Raw genomic sequence first — 22470 nt, forward strand, 5'->3', positions numbered from 1 at the left:
AAAAAAAATTCTTTATCTATTCGATAAGATAATACTATTGGTGTATAAAAAAAGATTACCACTAATTGACGTGGATGATGGTAATTTCGCACATAATCTTATAAAAAAACAAAACATTATTAATCTATAAAAAATAACCCAATTTATTTTATAATTATTATTACTTTAAACCTAACTATAGAGAAGGGTTTTTCGCCTCTCTCGCATTCGAAAACGAAACCCTTTTTGTTCATCTTGTGAGTGAATATCGTTGCTGCGCAGTGCAGAGTGATAGAGAGAGAATGGGAAGAGAAAGAGAGGATCCAAAGCAGCAACAACAACAACAACAGGTACCTTACACGGTGGAACAACTTGTTGCCCTAAATCGCTATAATCCTGATATTCTTCCCGATCTAGAAAACCATGTCAACGACCAGGTATTTTTTTCATCTATTCCCATTCATACAATTAGGGCTTTTGTCCCATGAATTGTAAGAGTAAGTTATTTTAATCTGTTCTAATGTTAGATGCATAATTTTAATTTGTTCTAAATTGAAACTGTGTGTCAAATATCATGTTATAACTTGTAACAAGTTTGTATTTTTGTCATGATTCTCTTTCTCTCTTATTAGGTTTCATCACAGACATACAGCCTCGATGCAAATCTGTGCCTCCTTCGTCTCTACCAGGTAATTTGTTTCTGTCAAGATTGTTTTTGTTTTTTCTTGTTTATTTTTATGGGATCAATTTTTTGATGTAATTCATGAAGCTATTAGTGGGTTATGAGTAGTAATAGTTTTGTTTATTTGTTATTAATGCAGTTTGAACCCGAGAAAACGAGTTCTCAGATTGTAGCCCGAATTTTGGTTAAGGTATGGTTAAGAATTTTTTTCGGGCTCAACTTATTACTTATGATGATTAGAAAGCATATGGCTGTGTAGTGATGTTAGTACATGCTCGAAAATATCTGTTTTTCTTTTCTGAACAGGCCCTCATGGCAATGCCTGCTCCGGACTTCAGCCTGTGTCTCTTTTTGATTCCAGAACGCGTGGTATGATTCTTCAAGCCCAATTGTTATTTTCTTTGTACCATTTCTTTTTGATCTCACACACACATAATCAGATATTCGAATAATTGAGTCACTCATGTCAAATGTGTTTGGATTTGGGTGAGCGGGAGTTGATAATTATCTGCATTCTTAAATTTCATGAGTTTTTCCATATTACCCTCGAATAATTCATGGAATTCCCATCCACCTATAGTTTGAATCCGTTTTTTAGGAATTTTGTATTTGACTAAATGTATCAGTTATGGGCTCATTGGCTTATTATTAAACTCTTTCATTTTAGGCTTTTTCGTTTAAATTTCTGTTTTTATGTTACTCAGCAAATGGAGGAGCAGTTCAAGACACTGATTGTCCTGTCTCACTATTTGGAGGTATGCATTAGCTTTAGCTGTACGAGGATGAAGTGCTTGTTTGAAAATTGAAATTAGAAATTAATCCATGTCCCTTCTTTCAGACTGGAAGATTTCGCCAGTTCTGGGATGAAGCAGCAAAAAACCGTCACATTGTTGAAGCTGTGCCAGGTAGTTTTTTTATTATAATTGATGGAAATTTTTTTAGGTGTTACAGGCCAATGTACTTTGATGAATGTAACAAATAGAATTTATATACTATAAATTTGGACACTCTGTAACTCCTTATACCTATCTCACAGTCCTGCCTGTTAAATTAAGCATATACCATGTACAGGATAGAATTTGCAAAATACTTTACCTGTTTTGAACTGATGCACTCTTTGTTGTGCCTAGTTTTGCTTTTCTGGAAATGAGGGGAGATTTTCAATTATCTCAATGCTGCTGTTATTCTTGTTCAGTGTTGTCACTTATTGAACTTCATTAATGCATGCTTATATACTAAGCTTAATTAGAAATCAATTGCAGGATTTGAGCAGGCAATTCAAAACTATGCAATTCATGTTCTTTCCTTGACTTATCAAAAGGTCCCTAGAACTGTGCTTGCTGAGGTATGCTTTTATTTTTTCTCCACTTGAAGCATTGGTTCATTTATTACTGAATAGTTTTATCTGCAGCTAGTCTCTGCTAGCACTAGCACATAGTCTGGCACATCATTTTCTGATATGTTAGTTGAACTCATGTCTCATGTGAACCATACATTTAATAATACAACACTTTCATATTTATGAGTCATGGCTATAACTCTCTGTTTATTCTGTAGTGGTTAAATGGTTATCAAAATCTTTGCCAGCTTGTTCGAATCTTTTGGGGAAGGGGCTGGTTATATGGAAATTGATTGTTTTATGATTTTTATCTGCATTTATGATTCTCCAATCGGAAGAGTTTGGTTTCTTCTATTACTTTCAAATGAGACCATTTATTCTGTGTGAAACTCAGGCTATCAACACGGAAGGTTTATCCTTGGACAAATTCCTGGAACACCAAGTAGCGACCTCTGGTTGGGCTATTGAGAAAGGAAGCCAAGGAAGGGGCCAACTCATTGTCCTTCCTAGAAATGAATTCAATGACCCAATTTTGAAGAAAAACACTGCTGATAGTGTACCATTGGAGCACATTACTCGCATCTTCCCTATTCTTGGCTGATATTTCTTCGGAGGAATGTGATTTCTTTTTAGAAGAGGAGATATATGAATTTAACATTGGCTGCATTAACATATTGCAGTCTCCCTTTCCTTTAGATGCTTAAATTTGAGAATTACTGGACTGCTTTTGTAATGTACCCATGTTTTGCATTCATGTTTGATAATCATTTTGCTTTACTATGGCCTTGTTCTTCATTGGAGACTAAGCTGTTGAACAGATGGTCTCTTATCTTTATTGCGCATATAATCGCCCTAACAGTTAGGGGAGAGGGTATGTAATACAAGAACATATTTATTAGGAGTGTTATGTTGAAGTTGAAGTAATAAACGTAGGTTAAAATGGAAGGAGGAAAGAAGAAATGTACTTGAGATTAGAGAAAATCTTTCACTGAATTTATTGAGGAATCGATTTATGGTAATTATGTTTTAAGATAGATAGTTTTTTCTTCTTACTTGTGGGGAGCAAAGGAGTGAGCCTAGAACAGTATGTGTGCTAAATAAGCTTTTATTTTCAACTCATCACGCTTTTAACAATTTCATGCAATATCACCAATCCATAGGTGCGAATCTCCCAACATTGTTTGTTGTACCTTAACTCTATATTCATTGAATTTGCTTTTCTTCATTTTTATTCCATATTTATAGAAGTATTTTGAATCTCTCAATTTAAAGTTGAAAATGTCTTTCCTTTTTTCCAAGACCAATTCTCAAATGAACCCTAATCGTGCTGTACCTCAAGAAAGTAGTCCAAACTCTATTAACGGCTATTGATTGTTGAATTAAATTTGAGCAGTCACTTACATATTTTAATAGTTTGCAAAATTGTCAGCATGATCACAGAACCGTGTACTTCATCACAAATCAAAATAACCAGAGTTATTTAAACGAATGTGCAATTCTAAAAGTGTTGCTCCAAACAAAGGTAAGCAATATTTACAAGTGCTCCTACTATCATGAAAATAGTTAGCTCCAGATTTATAACAAAAAAGTATAACAATATTTTATACAACTGTTAGTTATATACTCTTCTCTACTATGCTTTCAGGATTTGATTTGTTTTTTTACCACAGATTGATGCTGCATGGCTGCACTACTCAAATGTATGCTTCTTTCCTTCACACACTTCCTTATCATAAACTCTCTCAAGAATTAATCAGCAACTTTGGACCAAAGCCAAATCAATTATACAACATGTGGAATTGTATTAGTGCAAGGAAGGATCAATGACAAAGTGTCTGCCCATAACTCACCCACTTTACAAAAGTATCTGGAAATTCCTCTCGAACGCTAGGATGTGCCTTACCATAGGAAAATTCCGGTTCAGCTCGCTCCCCTCCCTGAGAATATTACATGGAATTAGTATGGCAGTTCTAACATAAAGACCAAGAGGGCGTTTGGATAAATCTTTATTAATATAATCTATGGCATTAGCAAACTCAGCACGAAGTATGGACTCGCGAGGCTTCTTCTCATGGGTCTATTTTAAATAAAGAAAAAAATATCAATCACCCTAGAAACTTATTAAAAATGAAACAAACATAAAATAGTACAATTAATTGTCAGATTTTGCACCTTGTCACTAATAAAATCACTCTCTTTTATTTTAGCAAATGTTATAACATAAAACTAGTCAAGACTAATTCATATACAACATCAATATGAGTAAACACAACAAAGATACAAGAAAATTTAATATTAAGTAGATTTGTAATCCCAGTGCAAAAAAAGCCTCTTCTTACCCTAAGCTTTTATATACCGAACAAAAAAGATGATGGCACATGATAAATGGGAAACAAAGTTCAATTTCTTCTTAAAAAGAAAAGGAAATTACCTTTATTAAATTCAAAATTATTATGGGATTCCCGTATCGTTTCGCAAGATTTTCAAAGTGAAGTCTGGTAGCTTGATAGTTCTGATCCTTCTTAGACACTGGGGGAAAACAAGTGAAACATGAGCAAACAAATGGACACTTAACACACCAAAATAGAGAAGGTGGGACATAAATAACTCTGCAACTGTAACAATATTTGTGAAATAGGAAGACATACATATAATTTCTGGTTTAATATTGAGACGAGAAGTTTCCTGTGACCAGAAAAGAGGAATTGAACCACGGTTCTGGACAATGGAGCTTATTCGGATTGGAAGACCTTCTGGAACATCCTCAAACAAAATTTGTTCTGTCTCAACATCATTAGCTACTCTGCCCTTCTCATTAACACCCCGCCTTAAATACCTACACATAATCATCCAAGGGAAAAGATTATTAGTACGAAACAATTTTTTGCAAAGCTAAAAAATGAAAGTAATTTCCTATGTCTGTTTTTTGTTTACTTTTTTATCACCCAAGTTTGGCCAGCATACACTTGATTGGTCTTCAATTCATTGGTCAGTTTTCTTACAGTGCAAAAAGCATAACTCATCATCAACTAATTGAAGCCATAAATCGCACACATCATGATTTTGTCACCTACATTATTTTCTTTTTACTTTGGTGGAAAAACTGGCATGACTGCTTGGTGCTTTCAAGTATCTACTCATGGTAACTCCGAAGCTAAAAAATTATTTAATATTCTAAAAAACTTACTTACCTGGTGCCAGCATAATGACGTGATCGTCTCACAATAAGCGTAAGTATGAACTCCCGCCCAGATACTGTAGTAAGTGTGTCCTAATGAAGCCACCAGATAGGCATCAGATATCCAAGTACAATATGACAAAATTACTTCAATTGAGTAGGAAATGCTAGTAAATTGTTAATAAGCCAATTACTTAACAAGATTAGCCGATAAATTAATACAGTATCCAACAGATTTGAAGAGTCACTTTTATTCACCTGTTTAAAGAAGCCGTATACTAGTGCAACTGTCCAAAGGGTATTCTGGAGGTGGTTCCTAACCCCTCGAGTCAAAAACTCATTCCAGACAAACATGGTCTCATAAAGGACTTGGCCTGACTCATGTTCACGCATAATGTGGTATGAGTAGCTGAAATAGAAGTCCTTCGTAAGGTCGACTGTGCATAGGAGCCTCTTGTATCTAAAAAACCAAAATGAATAAGAACATAATTAGCACAAAACCTGACAAAGTTAAGAACAACAATTTTTTTGGCATAAGGCCAAAATTACTATATGTAAATTCAAAGATGGCATTAAGAATCAGAATCACCTACCACTTCAAAATTATACCATAATTCATCATGAATAAAACCTAATAAAAATTATGGTATCCATAACAAATGAAGTTACCCTTAACAAATGTGTACTTTTTCAACATATAATTTTTTAGAGTAATGATATATCCTCCTACCAAATCCTCATACCCATAAGAAAGTGATATGTATCATTTGTAAACCAATCATTAATAAACAATGTTTCACTCTGTGCCACATGTTACTTTTCTTATGGTATAGGAGGATTTGTAGAAGGATATATCATTTTCTATTTTTTTATATTCTAGTCACATGGAAGAGGGATATAATCATGTAGCTTCTACATGAAATTACAAGTAATTTTTATATTAACTTGATAGGTATATGAAGGAGAAACTGAAAAATAAAGAATTCGGATAAAGAAGGAGAAACTGAAAGGTCATTAGAAATGCATGTAAATAAGAACAAAATTGAAGTGATTTTTTGTTTTAAAAAGTTAGAGGAAACGGTGAAAAGATATCAGTATTCAAAATGAATATATATAAAAACTATATAAGTAATATGTTTTTGTTTCAATAACTAAAGGGAAGAGTGGAAAGATATCAGCATTCAGAATGAATATATATATATATATATATAAACATATAATATATATATATATATATTTTATATGTTCACAAATAATATGAAAATAGACACTGAGCATCGCTTGGTCTACCATTCAGGTTTTAAGGCGAAGTACAATTGATATAACAAGGGAGAATGTAAAAACCTATTTTCATTTTTAGAGTTGATGATGTTAGACCAAACTGAAGAATTTGGCAGCGGAATCATCTCACTCTTTGAGACGGCATATACTGCATGACCACAGATTGCACCAATTTGCCTTCTTTTTGTGATAAGAAGCATTTAGTAAGGCCCCAAAAATTTGATGAACCCTAAAAGCAGGACAGAACAATAACATATCAAGATAAGGACTGATAGTTTGTCAACAAGAAGTTGGAGAAACATTAGAGATCTACGTACCAACGATTCCATAACAAGTTTTAGTCCACCTGTGGACTTATTCCCCTCATGTATACGCTTCAACAGATCAGAACATTCACTTTCTGTATAAGTGGTGGAATCTTCACGCAGGTTTAGCTCAGAAGAATCTAGACGGTCAATCTTTAGCACTCTCCAATATGTCCTGCTCTTGTTCCTTCCTATCATGTAAAAGTTCTGTGGCATAAAACAAAACAAAAAAAACAAAAGCACAAGGTTAAAATATTTTATTTTAAAGGATTGCAACTTCAACAGAACGGCCAATTTGACTTAAAACTATTGACATATCTCAAGTTTACTATACACATGATTACACAGGGATGAAATATCATACTCCCAAACACCTAAAGCATGAAGAGTGGCTTGCAGAAGACCCACTTTCAAAGGTAAGAGTCGAGATAAATTGCAAATCCCACTTTAAGGTAGAAAGCATCAACATATACACTTCATGCAAAGATGTAAAAATTACATTCAGATGTATCTCAGAAAGGCAAAAGTCATATATAAGAATACTAAAAGTGGGATAAAACGTAGAGCTTAGTCAAAAAATGAATGATGTTACAAAGTTAAGTAGTTCTTTCTACTTAGCGAAACTGATTCTTATACTGTAAAACAGAGAAGATAGAAGAGTTTGAAGTCTGCAACAAGTATTAAAGTTTATCAAACAAAAATCTGATGCATTTGAAAATAAGCAGGTTTAATGTTTTTTCTAAAAGCATTGAACATTCCAACATCAAAATTTAAAGCCAATTTTAGAAGATGAGTGATGTATAAGTGGATATTGGGTAATAAATGCACTAAAATGTACATGATGTTACAAGTCATAAAAATATGAACAAAAATAAGAAACAAGTTCACTGACAATACTTTTGACATATATTTTTCCACAAAACCAGCTAATCATATTCATATGACAAAAATCAAAGATACCTCACTATAAAAATAGTAGAGAACAAAGTATAAAAGTGGAAAGAAGAAGAAAATGGCATTACCGATCGAGTTTCATAGAGCCTAAATTTGTGCATACAAGCATGAGAAGAAGGAGGAAGATGGGCCTCTAAGGAGTGATGAGAAGGGTCATTTTCTGAAGATGACATCACTCTTTTATTTGTTATATTCATATCCCCCGATCCTCAGGCTCAGGGAAACTATCAAAATGGCATGCAAATTGCAAACACTACCAAATTTAACAAAATTCACTATCACCAAAATGCAAAACACTCACATCCCAAAAACACAAACCCATATATTGAACTATAGGCTGCTTCAAATACAGCATTATATACCGAAACTGATCCTAAATTATGAATCTTTCTTCATAATTTCAGCTCCACCACCTTCTCTAACCAAAACCATCACTTACACCGCTTCTAGCTACTATACCTATCTTCTGCTATAAACAACGACCCAGTAATCCTTCTCAAACTTCAACGTACATAGATCCAAAAATTGACACCCCATGAAGAAAAAACACAACTTTTTGTGTTCATTGAAGGAATATTACATATTGGTGGGGGTTACATACAGGGGAAAATAGCGTGTGGGTAATTTGAAAATGGAATCTTTACGGTGACATGGATACAAAGATGAAACACAGAAATCTGGTGAAGATTGAAAAGGGGAAGAAGATTTGAGAACAAAAAGGTTGAAACCACAGGTGCAGGAACAAGAGCTGCTAATTATTGATTCGTTTATTTTTCTATTTTTCATATAGTTTCATTTAAATATAAATATAAAAAATTAATTTCTCCGTCAATGGAAGGGAGATATATTCAAAAATATTAATAAAATACAAACATATTAATGTGTGAGCTAGGTCCACACGTTAAATATAGTGATAATAAATACTTGTATCTGTAATAGCGACGTTAAATTGTTATTTTTATGGAGCATGTAAATTGCCAACATAATTAGTTATATTTTGATAGATATTTATTAGTATTTGTTATACATGAGACTCGAACCCTTAATCTTTTAATCCAATTATTCACCCTAGTTATCAAAACACTTTATAACATCGTACACTCCATTCTTATAACCATTCACCCTCACTGTTAGACCACACTCCCTACATAATTAGTTATTAGTTAGAAAATATGTATTAAGAACTAGAGAAAAAATGTGCCCATCATGATAATAAGAGTTTTTGTATTATTATTGTATTATAATTCACTCTTAAATAAGTAATATATACAAATGGTTAAATGATTATGTATAAACTTTTATATTGATAATGTACAAATTTTTATATCGATAATGTATAAATATTATCTATGAAATTAGTTGTTAGTACCTGAATTTTATTTCTTACGTACATAAATTAAGGCATATTCAACTTGGGAGGCAAATGTTTACTTGTCATCCAAGCTTCTTGGCCACGGCTCCTTAGAGGAGGATGACGAAAATAAAATAACATGTTAAAACCTTACGACTTTACTTATTCTAGGACGGTAATACTATATTCAACAACTTTATACACATAAATATTATTATATACTTAACCAGTTTTGAAATAAATAATTACTCATAGTCTAATATTAACAACTCTTGCAAAAAAAAAGTATTCTCTAACGGGACTCATACATCATGTTCTGTCCCATTATAATCTGTCTAACAATTGCTAGGAAAGTATAACTTTGTGGGTTTTCTTGCAGCTTCCTTTTGCATATGCTTTTTAACTTAAATTTATATTTTGGCAATATGGTATTGCTCTATTGGTTTTATATAGTTATTTATATGTTGTTGCAGTCAATATATGTGATGAGGAAAAACATATACTAGTTTTAGGTATAATTGATTTTATGAGGCAATAGACATGGGATAAGTACCTTGAAACTTGGGTGAAAACCTCAGGGATACATGGTGGAACAAAGAGTACTACTACAATTGTGATATCACCTCAGCAGTACAAGAAAAGGTTTAGGAAAGCCATGAGTGCATATTTTCTTATGGTGCCAGATCAATGGACTCCTTCAGAGTTATATTTCTTATGAGGAAAATTCATGATGTGCTCAAAATTTGAAGCCTCTAAATGTTAAGTTCCCTTCTATTCACAGTTTTTTTTACGCCAGCCTGTGCTTCTAATTGTACAGTGAATTATGGGTTTCCCCTCAATTTTTATATCACGTATTTCATCTTTTGCTTTCTCTATCGTAAGTCATAACGGATTGAAGGCCTTTTATATGGCAAAAACCTTCTGTACAATTTCTTTTTGGTTAAATTAAAATTTTAGTTCCTCTCGATATTGTTTATCACAAAGAACCATAAATTCAGGTTGTATGGCATCAAAGAAAGCAAGGACAATGTATAAAAAAAAGCAAAAACATTCTTAACCATTGTAATCAGATAAGCAGAACCATGTTTGAACAAAATACCAGCCAAAGGCCGGGTAAAATATATCGTTGGTGGTTGACTAATGAACAAAAATGTAGAATATAAAATATCCATAGCTGATAAAAAATACTCACATCCTCTGCGGCAAAACCACACAAGTCTGCTATCTGTGACTAATAATCATTCTACAAAATTATCTGAATAAACAATGATGTATTCCACCAAAAAATAGAGTGATGTAACTCAAGTTTGTTCAGGATCCTCCAAGTGAACAATATAACGGATATGAGATTATTCAATGTCCTTCACATGAAGGTTAGAGGAGATTATCAAGCTCAGTCTGCAGATCCAGTATGGATTTCATATTAATAATCTGGATCTCTTCACTTGTGTATTCTGATTGAAGTAGGGATTGTAATTGGGTGTGGGCTTCAACAATATTTGTCCTGCATGAACATAATAAGAACAAAAACAGCATTTTAGAATCATAATATTTTTCATAACAATCAAGTTGGTAACGAATTCACAAAGAATCTCAACAAAAATTAAGCAGTTGGTTCAAATAATGCACAACAGATCATCATCTAATTAACTGGCATCCCTACTGATAAAATATCTCTAGGTAGAAGTATCAGGAAATTAGAAATTTATCAAAGTGAAAGCCATAAATAATTGACACTTTGACAGTTTAAGCTAATTCCTAAACCCTTAGCTCAAGAGATAGAAAATATAATCAAACAAGGGAAATAGTTTAACCAAGAAGCACCTGTCATAGCACAGGTATGCAGATAAATGTTAGACCCTTATCCAACAAAACTTACTTTATTGGTTTGAAAAGTATTGTTCTAGTCGATGAATTCTGCAAATAAAGCTTCATCTTTGATATCACCACCGGCAGTTGCTCCTGGATAGCAGTCCTGACCTATTAAAAGACCATAAAACATTAATTAACCTGGATAAAAGAAGAGGATTCACAAATTTAATATTAAAAAACTTATCCGCAAATTACTAAGTTGCATAAAACAATAGAACTCACAAATCAAGATAACTTGAGGAACGGTTTCTTTATCTTTTTCTACTAGTGTTTTCATTTAGACATGACATAACTAAGTTGACAAGTCTGAGGAAGACCAACAATACAATTCCTGGGAAAACCTCTTCTGCTTTATTTAAAGCCAATGTGTTACTTATTTCAAACATAAGACTGGAAGCATTGAAGATATACTAAGGAAGTTTCAATACTATAATGGGGTTATGGTGCGTTTGCATTGCAATTGAAAAATTATTCAGCCAAATGCATTTATTTTTATTAGCAAACCAAGAGTGAAAATTTCTCTCATAGGATCCTTTCAGAATAATATTTTGTTCGGTTCAATGACTAAATAATGCACATAATTTTAATGACCGACCTTTTGAACAAGTTCAGCCACCTTATCTGGAGTAGCAAAAGCCTGGTCCTTCAGAGGTTTGGCCATAGCAGAGTCAAGCTTTTGATTCTGACCACCTGAATATAATGCAACTTTAACTGCTGTAACCTACAAAAGCAATATTGAAAGAAGGTATTGTAAAAATACTTCTCTTTCTAATGTTGATAGAAAAAGTTAAATCTGTGATAAAACTTCACAGTGATTGGTGTCTAGAAGCAGTTTTGTTACAAAATAATTTTTGCCGAAAAAACATGGTCAGAGACCCAGAACAACACTAGACATGATGTCCTCTACAATAAGAAGTGGCAGCTTAAATCCAAGTGCTAAGGAAAACACACAAAAAGTGCCCTCTCAAGGAAAATATGAATACCCATTTTGAGTACTTGACCATGGCCAACCATGGAAGTGACAAGGATTATATTAAATGTATACAAGTAAGAAATGAAATATGTAAATGAATGACTCAGACATGATATTTGCTAATGCAACTATGCAAGTAATAAAAATCTTGTTATAAGAACCACCTATGTTTAGAAGTCCTTTGACTTGGAAGAACTACTTATATTTAGAAGCTGCATGGCAACAAATAACATGGTGACACACAAACCTTTGTAACGAACGAGAGCAAGGGATCCACAACTAGCTTAGTAACTGACATGATATACTCCTCACAAGTGGCTTTAAGGCTTTTTTCCAGCTCCTGAAAAAATGTCAAAACCACTAGATAAAGATCTAAATTTTATTATGAAGCATATGAAATAAAGAATTAGGGGAGAATCACTAAAAAGAAAACATTGACAAAGACATGCACAACTGGGTTAAGGAATAACAAAGGGTCAATATGTGATTAATACAATCTTTCAATATGGGGTTAAAATGTTGTCAGTTTTTCGTAGCGGTTGAAATTCCCCTTAAAGTCCTCATCTATTCTGAAAATTCCATTCTAAAATTCTCCAAACAATTAATACTGGAGGAGAGAGTGGAGACCATCAGCATCCCAAAGGGTTCCTATTATGATTTTGCATGACTAAATCCAAGATTAGCAGGAAAACTCAGTGGTAAAACTCATTTTGACTTAATTGGAAAAGATACCAGGATGGAAGAAAGTGAATGGGTAATCATTGCTGGTGTGACTATCAAAAGGAAGATTCTGATCGCATATTGGTTGACTGATCACACATGAACATTTGAATGTTTCTTATCTAATTTCACATAACGGTGATAGTAACAATGTATGGTCAAAACATCACAAGAGGTTTGCTTTATAAGTCATTTGAACAAACCACATTAATTCCACAATGTCACAAACCTTCTTCGTGTCAATTTGATTTTCCAAGATTCTTGGAGACAAAGTCCTTGCCAATGAAGTCGTTCTTGACCATTCAAATAGTGAGGCTTGACCTCTTAGGAGCCTTCTTAGATGATCCTGAACCATATATTCAATATATTCATAAGAAAATTAGACTCCCCTTTAACATAACATATTAGTGAAAGAAACTAAAGCTAAATCAGGAAAAATAATAATGAAAAAACATCGATGACAAAATATTAACAGGCAAGCTGCTTGACTAATTTTCTTTTTTGCACTTTCAGAAAGAAAAAACTTTATACAGTACCCATGATCAATTGAGAATTTTAACATAGTAAATACAAGGATATGCAAATCAAATAGACTAAGAAAAGGTGTTTCTTATAGTTTATTAGATGATAGGTTTATTTCTGGAATTTCCTGTGTTTTATAATATTATTGGGACACTGATAAGTATTTTGTTAGGATCCAATTACAAAGTATGAGACTTAAGTCCCCCGCCGGAAGCATGAGGTTCTAATGTGGGGTTTATAAGGCCTTGGGTTCTCCAACTACAGTGACTAGGTTTTGAGATGTGTTTCTCTTCTCCCAAGGTTTTCATCATATTTCTACTAACTGGAGTGAAACACATGCATCTTATACGCTAGGAGCTTATAAGCTAGCCGATGAAACAAAATTGTTTGGTTAAATTAACTTATAAGTTAGCTGATAGGTGTTAAAATAAGCCCCTGGCTTATAAGTCACGAGTCACCTCCAGGTGACTTATCAAATGTGGACTTATAAGCCCCTTTACCAAACACAACCAAGTAACTTACTTTTGGTCAAATAATCTAGTTCACTGACTTAAAAGTCACTTGATGGGGCTATCAAACACACTCAGAGTGAATCTCCATGCTCCTAAGTTTGCTTTGGGATAGGGTTAAGTGACTTGTGGTGTGGTTCTCTTCTCACAAGGTTCTTATCAAATTTCCTCTAAGTGGAATGAAACACATGGGTCTATAAGTGAAACCTCTTTGCTCCTAAATTTTATCTGGAAATGGATTATGCGATTTGCAAAAGATTAAACTGCCCCACTGCATAAGATTGGACTTCCCCACTGCCATACCAAGCCTCTTCCCTTTTCTTCAGTTCTGTATTACCTTATTATTTTTCATCCCTTTAGGACACTTAATTTTTCACTGGTGTACTTATCCATATTATTCTTCCTCACATTAAATAAAATGGAAATAACAATCAATGGAACAACAACAACAACCAAGCCTTTACCCCACTCGGTGGAGTCGGCTTATAATGCTCTATCATGAATCATGTTCATTGACAAAGCATTGAACTCCAAGTATTTCTTAATCATTTTGCCTATGTTTTTCTTGGTATCACCCTTCCTCTAGGAATTGGACTAGCCTCAACTCTCCTTACGAGGGCTTCTACCAGTCTCCTCCACACATGTCCAAACCGCATAAGGCACAAGACATTTGACAAGTGCTTGAAACAAGAACAATATAGTGTACAGCTTACAACAGAAATTATCAGGCTAAGAAATACTGACCAGCAAATGAGAGAAATCAAGTTCCTTTTGCGTGACTGAAAATTCAATATTGAAGGGAGCAATCTGGAAGACCATAAAATGATTACTCAAAAATTATATAAAATCCACTAAATAGTTTATAAGGGAAAGTTAACACACAGGATTACCTGCTCCCTTAAAATTAAAAGATGTTTTATAAGGAAAAGTTGCCCGTCCATTAGTGATGATCTCTTTGCAATTAATTTGCTTGCTTTCTGTGTCAGGCAAGAGTAAGCACCAATTATTAAAACAAACTAATATTGGAACCTTGAAGTAGGTCCAAATGTTAAGAACATTCATTAAATCCAAATCACCCATGATAAAAATATAGTATGCCCCTATATAGATAATAAAAATGCCAATAATACTTATATTACATGATTTACATCATCCAACCATCATCATATTACTAAATCCAGATAGCTGATTTCTGGGTTACCTGAATTGATGTTGAGCAAACTTCCACTGCTTCCTGATTGAAATGACAAAAATTGATTGTCAATAAAATATTCAAAGAAAGAGAACACAAGGCAAGAAACTAAAAATAGTAAAAATAAAATCTCTAATACCTGTGCTAAGCCTGTGAAAACTTCCGACTCTAAACAACGATACAACTTTGAAAGACATGATATAGTTTTCTCTAGGGGAGGATACCATGTCTTAAATATATCTGGATTATCATCAGCCTGCAAATTTAAAGCAACAAATCGCAAAAGAATGATGAAAAAAATGTCATTTAAGAGTCTATATAATTATATTTAGCAATTTGCCAAACCAGCAACTACTGGAAAACATCCAGCGATAACCATAAAACAGATAAAAATCTAGTTCTAGTCTCCACTACACAGAAACAAAAAATATTCTGCATAGCTAATAGAACTTTAGCAAGAATTGAGAAAAATATGCAGAAATATAGTGACTTTATTCAGAAATAGCTACTTATCAGTGTCATACCAGAGCAGAGGTTAAAAGATCAAACCTGTAGGATATTAGAGAGATCCTAATCCTCTCACACCCTCCATTTCTTCCTCAAAATCCCACTCATATCTCAACAAACCCCTCTCTTATTTAGGTTCAGCTATACTCACTGACAGTTAACATTCAGTTAACTGTTAGTTAGACAGTTAAATATAATAGCTGCTAGACATTTACGCTCAGGTAACAATCTCACACACAGCGTTGTGCATGCATGTGTATGAAAAGAGGACGAGATATTCATTAATGACTCCACAACTCTAATCTCAGGGAAATTGGAGGCAAAAGCAAAATGTGGTTGAGGGAAGAATAACAGACTCTGTCAACATTCCATGGCCAGTCAGAAAAGATAACTTATGGAAGATTGAATAATAAAAAAGAAAGAATTGCCCCATTGTTGACTTGTGACCAAGTCACCTAACAACCAACTAATGCAGAAGCAAACACCAAGAAATCAAATTATAAAATAAGTTTATGAACACTAGTATACTACCATAGGAAAATCAGTGTGCAAAAGTCATCATCAGTGAGAAGCATTGAAAGCAGTTTATATATTCAAGCTAAAACAAGAAATTGCAGGGAAAGATATTTTACCGCATTATTCTCAGATGTACTTTCAGCAGATCTCTTCAGCTTTTCAGGGTAGTCCAAGTCATCATTAAACGGTATGTAATTTGCTATCTGTAAAAGAAGTTTTAGATTATTAGAATAACCCCCTCAAGGAACAAAATAAGGTGAATTACAGTTCCCAACCAGCTATATAAAGTAATTAGTATGTTTAGTCTGATCAGACAGTATGTTATGTAAGAGATTGGCAATTGTTTAGTCCAAACATCTAAATGTGTCTGGAATGACTTGTCATCTCTCCGATCCCTTGACAAGTACATAGTGGCTTGAGTATATATAGTATATGATATGATTTCATATTGTACATTGTTATGGATATTCATATGGTTTGGTTAACCAATAAATTAAGTCATGATAACTAAAGGTCAACTACGTTAGAAGAGAAGAGCACATCATTGATACCTAAAGATAAAGTCAAGAATGCCATATTTGTTAAAAAACAACAAATGAATAATCTCTATTATTAATATGCAAAATTACTAGGCCACTCATTTCTGCATATTTGATAGTGATTTTTCCAACCCTTTTAGCAATGCCCAAGAGGACAAACAACCAGAAAGACCAAAATTCAACAAAAAACTTTGAACAGCAAAATCACAACAAAAAATGAAGAATTCAAATTAATAAAAAACAAAGTAAAGATATAATACCTCATCACGAATATGAGTCCGAGCACGAAAAGTCAACCGCTCATGAACATCCGCTAAAATCCTCTCAAACGTAGGTCGAAGACCAACTAGTGATTCACCTCTTCTACTATGTTGTTCCTCGAGGACTTCCACTTTAAGTATATCAACAAGTTCGCAAAGAAAATCAATATTTGTTTCATGAACAAGTTTGGGACGCAGTGTATCATACAAATAAGTTGACCTGCAAAGCAAAGTTGACCAAACCAATGAGTCTAGTATACACTCAGCACATATCTTCAGAGTATGGAGTTCCGCTATTAAAGAATAACATTCACAGCAGAGTAAGAACAAGTAGAGAGAGACAGGGCTATAAGCTGGGAAGTATCAACAACCCGAGCAAGGTTGACCATTTCAAGTTGGTGATATGTTATATGCTCAGTTTCACTTGGGACACAGACCAGATGTCTTTGTTGACCACTATTTAGAGATATCTTACATGCCCAGAACAATTCCTAGTTCAAACCCCAAAGATTTCTTTCACTTGGGACACAGAACAGTGAAACAAGATACTAGGATTTTAGGGAATAACTTTTTTATAGGGAATGATTTTTGAAGGGGAGGGGGAGAGCGCAACAGTCTGGGTTTGAACCCCAGGGCTCACGCTTCATGTCCTGCAGCTCTAGCAACTGAGCTGTCTTGGGGGACATTTTAAGGAATAACTTAAATTCTTGAAAACAGCCTTTTTCTTTTGTCACATTCTGTTTGTACTTTTGTTTGGTTTTCCAGTTCTGTTTTCTCTTTTTTTATTGTCCTAGGAGTATTTATTATTCCCATTCTCTGTGTTTCTTCTTTCTTCTAATGAACGTTTCTTCTGTTCAAAGAAAATAAACTAAGTATTCTTATTTAACAGGAATATACACTTACAGAGGATCCATTAATGGAGCTAAACTTGAAATGTCCTTCGAAGAAGCAGGAAAAAAATGATCGAAGAGTTGGTGTTCAAGTTGACAGACCTGCACTAGTGATTACAGTCACATCATTTGATGCAAGTAATATCATTTAGAGTTCATAATTTTCATGACAAATAAATAGAATAATTAAACGAAGATTCAATTTTTTTTGCTGTTGGCTAGATGCATCATTTTCATGCATGCTACATATAATATTTCAATATGCAGGGAGGCAATCAAAATCCCCTTCAACCTTTCTACTAAGCAAACAATGAAAAGATTGATGACATGTAAATGAATAGGAACTGATGAAAAAAATACTAAATTAAGGACATCAATTGTTCAAACTCGTTGTGAGGTGTATTGGTCTGAAAGTTGAGAAAGATTTTATGACTTTTTTTATTCTTATTCAAAAAGACAACAAGTTAAAGGATTTAATTTTTTTTAAATATCTTGTATTAATTAATTTAAAAATAACAATTATAATTTTATTATCTAAATTCTGAAACAGGAAGCATCAGATAGTATTTAAGATAAAACTAAAATATGATTATATGTGTATTTGTATAGGTGAAGGAATTTTGTTAAACTCATCTTTAAAAAAAGGGAAAAAACTGAGAGAAAGACCAATAAAGGCTTTAATAAGAAAAGGGGATCAAACAGAAGCTAGACTAATTGAATGGGGAGAGGAAGATCTAAGAAACCTTGGGAGAAACCATATTAAAAAACAAGCTCGAAATGATTTTGTTGAAAATTTGGCTTTTGAAAGAGCTCAATGGCATCAGTAGATCATTATTGACATCCACAATCTATCTCTCCACTTCTCTTATTTTTTCACTCTCATACCTACCATTTTTGCATTTGACTGCACATGTCTAGGGGTGTGCAACTCTCTAGCACTGTTTAAAACCAATTTGAATACTTAAATATCATAGTGAAAAATGTCTGCAGTCTATATTAATGCAAAAAAACAAATGATAGAAAGCGACAATAGGACTCACAATGATAAAAACAACAGTACCTGTATGAGATATGCACATCCGGATCTAGTCAATGATGGCAAGGACTCTTTCTTGGCAAACTCAGATATTCGACGCTGAACAATACCTCTTATCTTCATTCAAAAAACAAAGGGTGACTGTCACAATCAGTCTGCACAATAATAAAGGGGCATACAATGACTAAGCATATATCTTCTCACCAATGAGAGGCGTTGCTCACAGTATAATCTGTGGCATTCTACAAGGATTTGACCATATTCTTTCCTTGAAGACCTGCTTTCAATTTCTTCAAGCAGTGGCTTAAGCTGCAAAAGTAACAATTCTTAATCAGCCCTACAGAGAGGTAGAGATCTGCTGCAAAAAAAGGCCTATCCATTCAAGCTGAAAATCGTGTTTTCTCTCTATATATTATTTTTTCGGTAAAGAAAAATTGTATTAAACTGAGCACAAGGGGTGCCCGCCCAATACAAAAGAAACAATCAAGTAGTGATCTATTTAGAGACTAAAGTAATACAAAGTTTTGGATCTATACACCAAATCCAAAAACTTGCAAATTAAAAAGAGAGGCTTACCTCACTTGCTGCTGCCTTGAAGCGAACATATATAACAGATGCTTCAACTCCCTCAGACACAGCTTTGCCACCCCCACTTCCACGGATTGCTTCCTGGACCTGTTGTAGAGGTATATATCAAATTACGTTACCATACAATTCTAACTATTTATATGATTAAAAAATACATATGTGCACACACACACACACACACACACACACACACATATATATATTATACAATCAATCTCTTAAATTAACTTCACCTGAGAAGAGGCACCTTTGAGAACAGCAAGTACATAAGATCGCATCATGCCCAGAGCTCGAGACTATCAAAAACAAAAAAAATCCAAATTTTAAAGGCAAAATAATAAAGACACATGATATATCATAGGACTGCCAACATGACATTAGACCAAAAGTAGAACATATTGTTTTCTAAGTTTACTTGACAATTCCTAGTAATAAAATCTATATACCTGGAGCTGCCGAAATTTTACCAAGTAAACACTGGATTCTGCATACTGTGGATTGCTTTCAACATACCTAAAATGAAAGTTAAAAATGCCAACGAACACAAACATTCAAGTACTTTCAATTTTAAAGAAAATGAAAAAACGTTCAACGACAGAAGCAGATAAAGCTGCAGTTGAAATCATTTCGTAATATTGTATAAACTGGGCATGCTGTGGCAGAAAATACAAGAATGAAACTGGATTTTTACTCACGAGATGCATTCATCAAGCCTTTTGAGAAGTGGGAGAAAGTTTTCATTTCCAACATTCATATTTGGTGAATAAAAATTGGTAGCAACCTGCAGAGTAAAATTTTAAAAAACCATATTCAATACTTAAAAAACAAATACTAATTTCAGTTTATCTTTACATTCGAAATTTCTGAATAAAAGAAATATCTCTAACCCTCTTTATATAGAAATCTATAATTCCAATTTAAGTTAGGGTAAGATATACTAGTCCCGTGTTGGTAGCTCAGTTAGTAAGAGATGGGTACATGCAGTGAGAGTAGCCGGATCTGACCCCCGCCAATGGTCTTCATCCCAATTTCCCTTCTCCTATGCCCCACTCCCTCCCAGGCCCTATAAGGGATCTCCCCCACCTGGCTCACAAGATGGCTCTAGGTTTACCAATACACACACAAACACCCACACTACAAGCTCTAGCAGAAGAAATATACCGGATAAAATAAAATAAAGCATTTGAAATACTAAAGCAGCAGACACAAATGTTTTGTTGATAACAACAATATCAATAAAGAATCGGTAATTGTATCAATTAAGTAACTGTGGAAGATGGTGCCTCCTTTCAGTATATAATCTCTGAAATTTAATCTCTGAAATTTACATTAAAACTGTGGAAGATGGTGCCTCCTTTCAGTATATCAATAAAGAATCGGTAATTGTTTTGTATATAATCTCTGAAATTTACATTAAAACTTTCAGTATACTCAACCACGACTTGGGCGTGACGTGGAAAGGTGACTTCATAACTATGGAAGATGGTGCCTCCTTAATTTCATGTTCCACATAATTGAATTGTCTTTTTGCACTGTCCAGATGTCTACCAGAATGGCACCCTTCAATGGCAAATACCATTAGGTACTAGAAGCATACAGGTCTTTTATGTCCTGCTAGGCTACTAGCATGTTTGCATTGATTTTTTATTTCCCTATTAACATGTTCACATTCTTATTAAAAGTATACACTATTATCTCAGAAAGCAAAAAAAAAGGACAAGATGGAAAATAAATCGAAAAAAGACTTCCAGTCAAGCCAGCAGACCTTACATTCTCCAATTCATCAAAGTAATTGAGTTTACTACGAAGCGCTTCTGCAAAATCAATTAATCTTTGCTTCTCTTGTACCTGAAATAGGAAACTAAGTGAGTAAATCAATGATTTTAGCTGAAAAGGAAATCTAAGGTGGCCATGTTTAAAAAAATGAGACAGTCCACCTCCACATAGGGATCATAAGCCCAACAAAAAGGGTTGCACATAACTCATTTACACTCAGCTGAAGATTTAACATGCTTTTCTTATCATTAGTTAAACTATACATAACATGTACCCCACCCAAGAGATCATTGGCAACTATTACCTACAAATTACTTTCAATATAAACAGCCACATTTCACGAAAAATGAAAAATAGATTAAGCAGATAATTAACGAAACCGCACCAATCTGTCACAAGCATCATGAAGTGTTTTAGTCTTTGTAGCTACTGCCTGATGCTGCAACTGTAGTTCATTGAACAAGTCTAGGGTGTCATCAACCTGCACAAAACGGAAAACTGAATGAGCAACGAACAGTCACCAAATTAGCTTGCCGCCAGTAACCAACAAGAAGAGAAAAATGACCTGTTGGAGAATATCATCACATGTTTGTATGCGCTCTGTTAATGTATTCACATAGTGTTGATATTTCTCTTCTGTCTAAAATACAAAGTGCAAGTTAACATCCACAATCAAAATGAACAGAGTCTGAAACAACAGCATAACAAGACAGTAATTACTAACCTCTGATTTCATTGCAGATTCAAGATCTGTAAACCACGTATAGAACTGCGGCAAAGAGAATATATGTTAAGCAGAGAAATCCACAAATAAACGAGATTATCTTAGGTAGAACAGATCAGATTCAAAACCTGATTGGTATTGACCATAACAGTCTCAATAGCACCAGAATCATGGAGAGAATTGTCCTTAGTTTTAATCGACAACGCAATGTCTTGAACTGATGCATTTTCTTTAGCCTACAAAATGCATTAAGATTACATGTATGAATAACAATTCCATTATGAGAGTAATAAAAGCAATAGTAGAAGTATGAAATTACCAAATTGAGAGGCAAAGGTCGATCAGAAACCGCGTGAGAAAGGGAAATAATCGCAGCTTGTTGATGATCTGTCAAAGGAGCATTCTGGAAATGCAACACATACAATCGAATCAAATCAAATCAAATAACTAGAAATAACACAGTAGATCTGATCCATGACAACTCGGAGTGTAAATTATAAGTAAATAATTGAATGCAAATGGAATTGGAAAACGGAGATCTGAAAAATGAAGGTAAATTGAGCGATGTGAAAAAGGAAGAGAAGAATTGAAAGAGTTGAAACCTGTTCCCAAGTAGAAGCGAAGTTATAGCCTCTGGAAATGGCACCGGAATTTGGAATGGATTGAGGTGGACCTCTGCTTCCCATCTTCTTCACCTTCACCTCGCTCTGTTTCCTTCCTTCTCACATAAAACAACACACCAACTCTTTTCTTTCTTTTCAAAACCAAACGCTGCGT

At 33.9% G+C, this 22470-nt stretch overlaps 2 protein-coding genes and 1 pseudogene across 3 annotated transcripts; 1 reads left to right on the top strand and 2 right to left on the bottom strand.

Annotated features, from left to right (window-relative positions):
* Positions 197-10856, top strand: LOC109347985 (eukaryotic translation initiation factor 3 subunit K-like). 2 transcript variants are annotated; one of them, XM_019588161.1, is made up of 10 exons: positions 197-416; positions 612-668; positions 801-851; positions 968-1030; positions 1366-1416; positions 1500-1566; positions 1924-2006; positions 2395-2624; positions 10189-10194; positions 10840-10856. In XM_019588161.1, exons 1-8 carry the CDS (start codon positions 282-284, stop codon positions 2599-2601), a joined length of 714 nt encoding a protein of 237 aa, XP_019443706.1. In that variant the 5' UTR covers positions 197-281; the 3' UTR covers positions 2602-2624; positions 10189-10194; positions 10840-10856. The 2 variants fall into 2 exon arrangements, with proteins under 2 accessions (XP_019443706.1, XP_019443698.1); XM_019588153.1 differs by lacking the exons at positions 10189-10194; positions 10840-10856 and having other exon boundaries at positions 2395-2812.
* LOC109347977 lies at positions 3664-8514 on the bottom strand (annotated as a pseudogene).
* LOC109347970 (conserved oligomeric Golgi complex subunit 3) lies at positions 10195-22455 on the bottom strand. The gene is made up of 25 exons (XM_019588130.1): positions 22296-22455; positions 22013-22096; positions 21822-21929; positions 21694-21738; positions 21535-21609; positions 21355-21450; positions 20964-21041; positions 19889-19974; positions 19640-19706; positions 19427-19489; positions 19182-19280; positions 18810-18914; positions 18630-18722; positions 17583-17671; positions 16680-16899; positions 15997-16083; positions 14997-15113; positions 14867-14899; positions 14556-14642; positions 14410-14472; positions 12864-12980; positions 12162-12254; positions 11537-11662; positions 10949-11049; positions 10195-10573 (listed from the first exon to the last, which is right to left on the bottom strand). Exons 1-25 carry the CDS (start codon positions 22377-22379, stop codon positions 10444-10446), a joined length of 2346 nt encoding a protein of 781 aa, XP_019443675.1. The 5' UTR covers positions 22380-22455; the 3' UTR covers positions 10195-10443.

The sequence above is a fragment of the Lupinus angustifolius genome, chromosome LG01, assembly GCF_001865875.1.
Source record: "Lupinus angustifolius cultivar Tanjil chromosome LG01, LupAngTanjil_v1.0, whole genome shotgun sequence".
In the NCBI taxonomy this organism is placed as follows: domain Eukaryota; kingdom Viridiplantae; phylum Streptophyta; class Magnoliopsida; order Fabales; family Fabaceae; genus Lupinus; species Lupinus angustifolius.